The sequence below is a fragment of the Aptenodytes patagonicus genome, chromosome Z (assembly GCF_965638725.1).
Source record: "Aptenodytes patagonicus chromosome Z, bAptPat1.pri.cur, whole genome shotgun sequence".
NCBI lineage: Eukaryota > Metazoa > Chordata > Aves > Sphenisciformes > Spheniscidae > Aptenodytes > Aptenodytes patagonicus.
Genome location: NC_134982.1, coordinates 15,104,847 through 15,116,411, shown reverse-complemented (window position 1 = coordinate 15,116,411; position 11,565 = coordinate 15,104,847). Strand labels below are relative to the sequence as shown.

General features: G+C 37.1%; 1 protein-coding gene across 1 annotated transcript in view; it reads right to left on the bottom strand.

The window, feature by feature from the left end:
* Positions 1 to 1,292: 1,292 nt before the first annotated feature.
* The window catches only part of WDR70 (WD repeat domain 70), a 140,221-nt gene continuing 129,948 nt past the window's right edge, over positions 1,293 to 11,565 (bottom strand). Inside the window, exons 16-18 of the mRNA XM_076362462.1 lie at positions 10,162 to 10,278; positions 9,626 to 9,788; positions 1,293 to 1,770 (exon numbers count right to left, since the gene is read on the bottom strand). Coding sequence (XP_076218577.1) covers positions 1,686 to 1,770; positions 9,626 to 9,788; positions 10,162 to 10,278 — 365 coding nt within the window. The 3' untranslated portion in view covers positions 1,293 to 1,685. The remainder of the gene's footprint in view (positions 1,771 to 9,625; positions 9,789 to 10,161; positions 10,279 to 11,565) is intronic.

Here is an 11,565-nt window from a genome sequence, read left to right as displayed (position 1 = left end):
GGAGGTCTTTAGCAGGTCTTGTTAACAACCGCTGCTCTTCATCTGGTACTTTCCTCCTCCATTTACTGTCCACCTAGGTATTAGGTGGACAGTATATCTTCCATTCTACATAACACAGCTGCAACTGTAAATTAAGCATTGATTTGCTATTCTACATAAGTATGTACTAAAATATGTTTACAAGGGAGAAAGACAAGTTGTGGATTATTTAGTGAGGTTTCACTCTTATCAAAAGACTACACTGAGTGAAAGCAGTGGAAATATTTTGTCGTGGGAACGTTATGCCAATGCTTATTACACCTTTTGAAGTCAGGCTGACTTTTCCCTAAAGTATGAAAATGATAATTGAAAAAGAAAGATAAGCTTGGAAAAGGAAATCATACAATGAAATAGTGACGCAGAACAATGCTTAAAAAAAAAAATCTAAGTTCTGCTGACTATCAGGACCACACGCTTGAGGTTAGGAAGGTGATTAAGTGCTTTGCTAAATATAGCCTTAAAATATGCCTTCAGAATCTATTAATAATTAAGAAAGCTTGATTGTTTATGATGTCTGTTACTCTCTACTCTTAGTGGAAATGCAGAGTGCTTGCTATATTGTATATTATTATAATCACAATACTTAACATATTGTGTATTATTATAATCACAATATAAATGCCTAAAACTAACCTAGGTTCCTTTCTCCTTCTCTAAAGGACATTAGTTTTACATCTGCCCTTCACTTTATGGCATTCAGAATTGCATTTTTGTGTTAGGCACTGAAAACTTCCAATATTTAAGAAACCACTTTATAAAGGATAGTATCAGTCTTCAGAGAGTTAGGATATACATAATTCAGGCATACAACAAAGTCAATAGATACAAAGACCTGGTAATAAATACACAGCTCTGCTCTATCCTAACACTTATCAATACAAACTAATAGGGATAGGAAGCCTGAACAAAATTCTGCATCAACTGGACAATAAACACGTTATTTTTATTAAACCAAAATATATAACTGTCCATTCCAATTTCACACTGTTGAAAAATAAAAGCTGTATAAAAATACTACTGTGAGATCCTACACATACTTAAAAGGAACATCATTCAAATAAGGACAGACACTAGAAAATACATTTTCTAAAATTCACACAGAAGCGTGAACTAAATTGGAACTTGTGTGAACACACAAATGATCTAAACTGGATTATTCCACATTAATTAACCTAAATAAAAGTTTAAAATTTGTTACACTTGTAAGGAAGGGGGTAATTTCTTAGATCTTAACTAGAAAAAATAAAAAGGAGTCTGAGAAACTGTATTATTTTATTTATATACTTAAAATCATTGAACGCTGTCACGACATAGCAGTTGTAAAGTTGGCAGTAATTAAAAAAACATTTGGCAATATAATGAATTCACTAGAGTTCTCTTTATAAAGGAATACTTTTCACTTAAATCACGAAGCTAAATAACTGACAGAGAGAGGAGTTCTTTGCACAATGTAATTCATTCCATATTACAAAATTCAGATGTAGGACTACAATCCAGTGTAATACAACAATCCCTTTTTACACTGCAGCAAGTTTTATGAACTGAAGTAATTTTTGCTTTCAAATTTTGATCCACTACCCAAAATAAAGAAATAAATGCTGCACTTCGTTTCAAATGCTCTAAAATTATTCTTTAAACCGAATTTTTCAAATTTTACGTTTTTTCCACTCTGGCTTGTCTGTTTCATCATCTTCTGGTTCCACTTCTGCAAAAACTGTTTTTGGCTGTGTTCTAGAAAACATGAAAAAGATAAAAATAATGGTCAGACCATCATTCTTTATCAGAAACTATATTAGACATGCACTAGACACAAATGACATCCTTTCTATCCTTAAAAAAAGAGCACCCTAGACTTGCCCGTTTTTCATTTTCAACATAAACCTATCAACTAACCTTCTAAGAACTGAAGAAACTTGCAGCTCTCAGGCAAAGAACAAGCAAAACAAACACACATCTTTTGCAAGTATTATTTCCTCATCAGCTCGCAATCATTATCTGTGTATTCCACAAATAAAATTAAGATAGAAGAGAGGAACAAATCAATTTAATAGAATGCTAGAAAAATGGAGCCACAATTCTTCTCATTCTATGACTTCAAAAAAAAGAAACCTCCATTTTGATACACTGTAGTATGACAGCAGCCAGTAAGTGAAAACAGAACAGCTAAGCCAGGTTTCTGGCTTAGCCTATGCATGAAAAAAACAGTTTCTCCTCCAGAGACTTTATCCAACACTACTGTAACATAAAAAAACTAATGATCTTCATATGAGAACACAGTGTATCCTACAGTCAAGCTTGATGGTATCTATTCCTCCACTGTTTACTTGTATTTTAAATAAAACTTAAACTTTATAAAAATAATTATTGATTACTTTTTAAACAGTATTGATTACTTTTAAACAGTATCAAGTAGCATTTCAATAAACTGTTTGGACATTCAGTTCCCCTGTTTTACACTTCAATCACTGCATGGTCCCCTTTTCCAACCTAATTCTCAGCACTATCACTGTGGAGCTGAAACTACTAGTTTTCTGATGATGGCTGTGCTTGACTTCTCATTACAACAGACACAACAAAGTGTAAAATGCAGCCAAGGCAGTCCTCATCTCATTAATGTATTAACTAATGCTTTTACAGCAGTCTAAGGATGTGAAGCACTATAACAACTGTTCTTTGGCAGACCCTACAAAATGCATAAACCTTAACAAAATTGTGTCTGCCTTACTTAACACAATAGGCATAGTTCAATGTTGCCACTGACTTGGAAGAGTAATAGCAAGCCATCAGCTATTAAAGAGCAGGATTCTCCACTCCCTAAATATGTGGCACAAAATACATTTAAAGTCACCAAAACTAGTCAAAGACAACTTCCCTTATATACAGGATCTTTCTATCGGCCTGCCTTCTCCTCCATTGTCCAAACTTGCCATGGAGGTAAGGAGTATACTAATATGTTCCAGAGATGGTCCTACTGCAGGACGCTACTGGCACATGGTCCCTGGGTGCAGGCTGTACATCTCATTACACCTAAACAGACCTTGTACCCAGGTGAGGACGTACACTACTGGAAGTTAGATGAGTCATTCTGCTCCCCATGGAAAGCAGAACTAAGATTTTTAAAAAACTCCAATTTAAAAATTTCATTAGAAAATAGTTACGTAAACTCTACTTGACCAATCACTGAAGGAGGATTTAAAAATAAATAAATAAAATCAACATTAAATCCAAAACAGACACCAGGGATGAAGGCTTTATTGGCCAAAATACTGTATTTTGTTAGCTGCTGAAGAGGTGGAATATATGGAATCATCTTCTCTTTTTTAAAAGATATTGATGGAAGTTTATTTAGCCCATTTTAACAGTGTACCTTCCTTTTATCACAATAGACAGAAAGGTATCTAAATGCCACATCAGATCAGTATTGAGATGCTTGTTAGCAAAGTGCAACTAATAAAGTGTAAACCTGTCATTTCTGACCACAAAACCTGCAACTGTCATAATTTTGGTTAGAAACTTCCAATGAAGAAGAATGACTTAATTTGTGAAACAAGCAGCAGAACCAACATATTTTCCAGGATAGGAGTGGCACAGAGAAGTTACGGACTTCAGCTAATATAAGTATGCTACTGAGTCCAGTAAAGCTGGGGGAGGGGGGGGGGGGAGAAACTGTAGCATAATCTAGCAGTAACCAGCTAAAGCAAAAACATACAGAGGAAATCAAGTTTGCTTGCTATCTCATTTTTTAAAATTAGCATGAAATGGCTGTAGCCTCAGCTCAGCTGAAATGTAAATTGTTCCACCTCCACAAGCTACAGAGCAGTAACTGGGACACCTAGGGTGATTCATTTGACTGACCATTTTTAAGACATAAGCATAGAAAACACTGTTTTCATCACAGCATTATCAGTAGTGACCATTTAATTTAAACACAGATTTTTCTGCTTAGTAACTGCGCTAGAGATTGCTAGTATAGTAGGAGTTTGCTGCATGATTAATATTTATACAAAAATTATCAAGACAGGTTTACTACTACAAAATATTTTTCTTTCTGAGGGCTAAATAATACATGTGGAAAGCTGTGTTCTTTTTCCCCCATCAACTTTCTCAATTTTATTTATCCTTGACTTTGGGGGTTGATTTCAGTTTGTTAGGGATCTGCCAAGGAGACTGCCATGGAGGGCAAAGGGGCCCAGGAGAGCTGGTTGATCTTTGAGGTGTCCTCAAAACACATTCCATCCCATGTGCAGAAAGTGAAGTCTGGCAGAAGACTAGTATGGATGTGCAAGGATCTCCTGACTGAGGTAAACCCCAAATCCCAAAAAAGAACACAGACAGAGAAAGCAGGGACAGCCTGCTTCCAAAAGGAACAGAGGCATTACGTGAACATATAGGAACGGAGTTAGGAAAGCCAAAGCTCAGCTGGAGTTGAAACTGGACAGAAATGTGAAAGGCAACACTAAGGGCTTCTACAACTACACTGACAGCCAAAGGAATGCTAAGGAAAATGTGCTCAATGGGGCAGGTAACCCACTAACGTAGGATATGGAAAAGGTCAAGATACTTGGTGCTTTTTTGGCTTCATTTTCCCTGAGAAGGTCTGTCCTCAGTTCTCCAAGGACCCCTACGCTACCAGCAGTTTTGGGAGGGAGTGAGACATGACCAACAGAAGAAGACAGAGAGAGGGAGTACGTAGCTCATTGGACATACACAAATCCATGAGACCGGATGAGATGGATCCAAATGTACTGAGGGAGCTTCCAATGCCATTGCAAGGACACTCTATCATCTTTGAGAGGTCATGGTGATTGGGGGAGGTTCTCCATGACTAAAAATGGCAAACATCATCTTTATGAACGGCAAACGGAGGATCTGGGGAACTACAGGATGGTCTACCTAACCTCAGTCCCTGGGAAGGCTATGGAACAAATCCCCATGGAAGGCATTTCCAGGCACGTGAAGGACAAGAAGGTGACAGGGAACAGCCAGCATGGATTTAGCAATGGCATCCTATGCCTGCCAATCAGACTGCTAGAACAGGCTGCCCAGAGACGTGTTGTGGAATCTCCATCCTTGAGGAGATTCAAACTTGGCTGGGCAAGTCCCTGAACAACCTGAATCTAATTGGACCTGAGCAACCTGATCTAAGTGAACGTGATTTTAGCAGGAGGTTGGACTAGATGACCTCCAGAGGTCCCTTCCTACCTAAATTGTTCTATGATCCTGTGCTTCCACATGACTGTCAGCTGAAACCAGTATCTCATACACTGACAAATGCATTCCTATTGTGGGTTACACTAACAGGCTACAAACAAAACTGGGAAAACAAACTAATATGATTTATTCATACTGCGTGCTTCTCTTCATTTCAGTGGTTTTCAACATATTCAGATATGCAAACCCCTAAAAAAATTTCCAGGGGCCATGCAGACTGCTTTAGAGTCACCATAATCCCTCTGGTTATGGGTTGTTTTCTTAGCTACCTTTCAGGGATCCAATAAAAGTAGCTCATTGACATCTGAGGTTCATAGACTAGCAGCTAAAAAAATACTGCTACAGCTAAACCAGCTGGAGATGACAATTGCGTATCACAGCATGTGACTCATGTCACAGTAACTTTTGAAATTTCTGTTTATATTGTACTGAAACAAAGAAAAAAGACGACTTTCAAGCATGCTTGGAAACCAGAATAATGTCATAAAGGCTACTTCCAGACTGAAAAGTGAAGGTTTTCAGCATCAGGCCCCTTTGTATTCCTTACCCCACCAATCAGCCTGACTCTTCTCTGAATCTCAGGGGCCTCCCTCTCAACATTACCAATTTCCAAAAAAGATTTAGCTTAAATATATCAGCATGTGCCACCAAAATCACTGTTACAAAACATTCTGTTCAGTCCTGCTTCCTCAACTAAAGATACTTGAGCCACTACATGACTAACACTTCACACACTGGTACTACCATTGAGAAAAAGTTCAGTGAACACAGCACAGCTACAGGCTGTTGCTTCAAGTCATTCCCTTTTGCCTGTGACAAGCAGCAATGGCAAAGACAGCAAGATAGGGGCAACATCACTGAACTGAAAGGTATTTTCTAAGAACTCTGGTCTATCTTGGTAGGGAGGGAAATTTCACCCTCACCTTCCCTAGGGTACAGAAGAGAGCTACATCTGGTCCTGATTAGGCCCTCAGCTACAATGCTCAGTAATTCCCGATGATCCTTCAGAGGGACATCTGAAGTCATTATAGTATCTCTGTACAGCTGTGTTAAAACAAACAGCTCACAAAGAATGTAATTTTCAAACATTTACAACTGATGCCTCAAGTTCCTTTCCTGTGGTTCCTTACTCGAAATCTTCAATCTGTCCTTCCTTTCCTTTCACTCCACTGGAATGGCTCTTGCCAAGGTCTCTAACAAGATTTTTCCTGAAAAATCTCAAGATCTTTTCTTTATCCTCATCCATTATGACTTTTCTGCTGTGTTGATCACACCTTTTTTGACACTTTATTCACATTGGGCTTCTGTGACATGTCATCTCCTGATTCAGGATGTGTATCATCCCCAGTACCCTTTTCGGCAGCATATGTTTTTTCACCCATCCTTTTGCCTCTTACGTACTTCCCCTTCTTTTTCTGGCTCAAATTTTAGGAGAAACAGAAAGGTCAGGCTAATGATAACAAGCTTGAAAAAATTTTCAAGTGATAAATAATGCAAATGACTATATGGCTTCAAGAATAAATTAGGCACCTTTAACTCCAACAAAAAGGAAATATTTTTACATACAATGTATAAACTAACAGCACAAGTCATGTTGCAGGTATTTCTTACAAGAATTATTGAAGTGAAAAATACAATTAAAAAACCATGAAATCAGTTATCTGATTTAGAATGAACTAATCAGTATGAATCAGGACCAGACAAACTCTAACCCAGTCATCACAGAGTTATGAAAACTCAGATCAACCAGAAAAAGAGCATTTCTTATTCTTCTCAGTCTAAAATTATTTAATAAACATCACTGAAGAAAATTAAGTAACTAGTTTCCTTAGACATTTACTTAAGAAGGAGAATGAAAAACTGTAAGTGAATAACCATCTGTTAGACAACACAAAAACAAAAGCCTTTTCAAACAAGAGATATATCAAGTGGATAGTTTTATACCATATTTAAGTGAAAATTTACTACAAGAAATGTGGAAAAACTGACGGTAGACAAATAAAGTAGTAAAAAGAATAAACACTATTTAAAAAAATGAAAAGTAGTGGATGTATGGTTTTTAGGTCTCAAGACAGTATGTAATTTTAAGTATGTATCAGAGTATCACTTTTCCTAACTCTACAGTATATCTTATGCTATAGCTAAAGCAGCCAATTTTCAAACTCCTGATTTTATCAGGGCCACCGGGGACACTCTTACAATCCAGTATTATGTGATAATTTATATCAATTACTTGTAATTTGCATATTTTATTAAATATGCATCTGTAAGAACCTCAGTAAGATGCTTTACATACAGGGTAAACATACATGCCCTGTAAAGTCGGATATAGGATATAATTAACACAGCTTTCTATATTATCTGTGTGTGCAGGCAAGCAGCTAAAGAAAGTTTCTGCACTTCAGTGTCTTAGCCAATAATAACAACAACAATAAATAATTTTTTAAATGCTCTTTGCATAGAGTACATCTTAATGTCAAGCTTTTAAAGCAAGGATAACAGCAGTTTCACTGGCATGAGATTTATCAGCTGACAAAACCATCAAGGCAGCATGCTGCTGGCTACAGTCCAACCCCTCCACATACGTATCACCGTCTGGTGTGTAAGTTAATAGCAGTCTGGACTTGCATCCTCCCACCTCTCAGCCAGCTCTCTTCTTCCCTTGCAGCTACATCTTTAACAGGAAACTGTAATGAGATCTGCCCACCTGACACAGTAAGCCTTCTGTAATACAGCTATATTTTAAAACTTTCATGTCTACTACATTGCAGGTGTCAGGGATGAAATTTAATATACAATCAATGAAGTTACTGAGCCAAAAATATACTGAGCTATCTACCTACCTGATGGAGTGAGTGTATCTATTTACTTTTGAGAATGTATAGTTGCATATCTCAAATAAATCCAGGTGCCTACACGTTCAAAGTAAATTTCATCTCTAGCAAACATGAACTCTCAAACAATTAAAAATCAATACTTCGCATATTCATTATAACAACTGTTACAGAATCAGGCTTTCAAATATTCCTTCTTTGGTACCAAGAGTGATACTGTATAATGCATTGATTTGATGTACAACATCAAATGCCATACTTATTAACTACCAGTATGCCATACTTATTAATTACCGAGTCAAAGCCAGGCTGGGTCACTGACATTCTCAGGTTGCTTTGGAACAGCTAGTCAGATATCTTTGTGAACACGTGGGTCAAGTCAGAAAACAAGTGTCACCACTAGAAGCAGCTATGATTCTTACTATATTTTGAGTTTCTGGAAAGAGGTGGTGATTGTTTCACTAAAGAGCTACACACTAATAAAGAAAGCACAGTCAGTAAAGTACTAACGAACGTACAGCCTAGGAGATAAAACACAGGGCTGCAAACAAGAAAAAAAAGTTTGTTATTGGCAGACTGTTCTGTGCAGACTATTTCACCTCTTCAAAACCTTTTCCTTATGCATTTTGAAAATGCTACTTATACCTTATACTCGGTAGATGATTTTGTGTAACAAAAATATCAACGATAACAAAATGTGAACATTTTACTAATTTTCAAAGTGGTAGTTTCTGTTCATTAGCATGAAATGCATTTATTTAGTATTTATTTTAGTACTATTGTGAAAGTATTTATTTTTAGGAAAAAAATCTTTGGCAGAAAGCATTCTAGAAGCATATTGCACAATTTTCATTGTAACACATACTCACAAATACCACACTCACACATACAATTTAAACTGAGTAAGTTACCATCTGTGGTATTACCAAGATTTTACTACCATAATCTTGATGATGCTCTTTAATTTACATAACAACAACTAACACTTATTTCTTTACGTTGAATTTTTGGTAGGAGATTTTATCGGGGCAATTTTTAACATTGCTATACCTTTAACACCAAGTCCTTATGTGGGAAAACTCAAATAAAAACTTACGACATTTGAGAAATCATCTAAAATACGCTGTCATAACACCAAGTAAATATTTTGAAGGTTTAACCTAGAAATCAGTCAGAACTGGAGGGCACATTGGAAAATTTATCATCCCAATCTGTCAATAGGACAGTACCTTATTAAAAGGTATATTGCAAATTCAGACATTGATTTGGAGAAGATTCTAAATTCTATCAACTTAGAAAGCTTTAAAATAATTTTCTAGCACTGATAGGTACAATTTAAGAATGGAAATGTCAATTTTCAACAATTTAACCTCCTAGAAGCTCTTATCTTCATAAAAGAGTATGGCATATTCTTGGTTTACATATTTGCGGCAGCAATCCAGGAAAGGCAAAGTATACCATTAAAAATGTGTGTCTTCTATTTTTACCAAACTCCCACTGGCTTCCAGAAATATTACTTGTATTTTTAATTGTTTCCTTACTTAGCATATGCCGGAGCAACCCAGTATGGATTCTCCTCTGCTTCCTTTGCGTGACGTAAAATAGCCTCTCGAGGGTTGCTATCATCTGTCTTATCCAGTGCAATATTCTTGACTATGTATGATGACAAGGTACCTCCGTGAGTTCCAACACGCCCACCACGACCTGTAGCAAAAAAAAGAAAACCAAGTATTTTAGAGAAAAATATTTAAGAAATAAACAGAGAAATGTTGTATTGTGTCTGTAACAGTGACCTGATACAAAGAAGTTATTTAATACTATAGGAAGAGTCTAATTTAGAGCTGCATTCATGTAAGTGTTTTACTGATTATATAATTTAAAGTAAGTAATTGTGATTATTACTTTATTCCAGGCAAGCACTTCAAAGACCAACATCTTACAGTGCTGGACACTGCCCATACATATATAGTAGAGTTGCCACCCAAAAAAGTTTCAATGCAAATCCGAACGAGTGTAGAACCCAAGCATGACAGTCCCTTTGGCATAAGACAGTCTGAAATGATTATGCTTAGATTACCTGGTCCTGCTACTGGAGGTTCAGGTTTGTGAGACTTCATGGGGTCCAGCCTATCCTTCTCCAGCTGTTTCCTGGTGCTTCGCTGTCGTGGTTCACGGAACATTGGAAGCGCGTGGGCTGAAAGGTCACAGTTTGGAGAAAAAGAAATGTTAGAAATTCCATTTTCTTTTTAAGGTTTTAATTACAAAGACTGGCATTCTTCCTTGCAATGGAAAAGGTGGCAGAAGCAGCCTTCCAGTTCTTCTGTATCCAAGCAGTGGTTTACTGAGGTGTTTTCCAGAGGTCTTCTTTCTGCTGGATTTTTCAAAGATGAAAGCAGCCAGATTTCCAGGGTTCCTTCAGGCAGGAGCCTTTCATCTGAAATACTGTTTGCACAGTTTATGCATATTTAATTTATTCCTCTGTCATTCAGTTCTCAACATTAGCACTGTGACCAACCGGTTGCTCTTCTCTGAACTTTCCATGTTTCTACAGCTTTCTAATACTCTAAAAGCATGACAAAACCCTAGATGCATTCTTGGATCTGAAACAGAGAGGGGCAGAATCCCCTCAATGATCCAAAATGTAATGTTTCTGCATACAAAGTCACAATCGTGTTCTTTCTTAGATTATGAGATTAATTGAGGTTGGAAGAATACCTGTAACTGAGACCATCTGGCTAAATTATCAGGATTTAAAACTTCTACTTCCTCATAAACATGCTACAGTATCTTCAATCACAGTAATGGTTTTGGTCTGCTCAGACAAGAGACACATTTGTCAGCAACAGAGAAACACCATGTTAAGGGACACGGTTTTCTTGTGGTGAGGTTTAGCTCTCACATTCAGGTGTGCTGATTGCTGCCGTTTCCCAAAATGTGGGAAATTGTGTTGGTGTCAAAAGACCCAACAAAGACAAAAGCCAATCAAACAAATCTTTAATTTAGGGGCACTGGCTCTATATTGAATAAAAAACAGAAGGCAGCATCCAGGGAACTATCAGTTTGATTTTTCAGCTTATTCCTGGAAGCCTGCTCAATTTATTAGACTGAGTGAAGTCACAGCCAGGTGACAATAGCAGTAGATCTTTGGAAATAAATGTTTAGGTTTTATTTTTGCAGATTTCATGAAGTATGAAATGCCTGGGACAATTTGCTGGCAAGCACTAAGCTTGATCGATTTGCATAGAGCATCTGAGGTGACTAACGCACACATCCAAGCTTTTGCCATTTGTGGAGTCAAGGTTGCCTAAGGGAAACCCAAACTGCATATTCCTGTGTTTTAAAAGTAACACCTAATCCCTCAGAACAACATTCCTGCATTTTAAATATCCATTACAGGCAACCCTGAGATTAAAGAGCAGCTAGAAGTCCGGGGGGAGGGGGCGGAAAAAGAGGAGAAGGAGAAAAAGGAAAAAGGGATCAG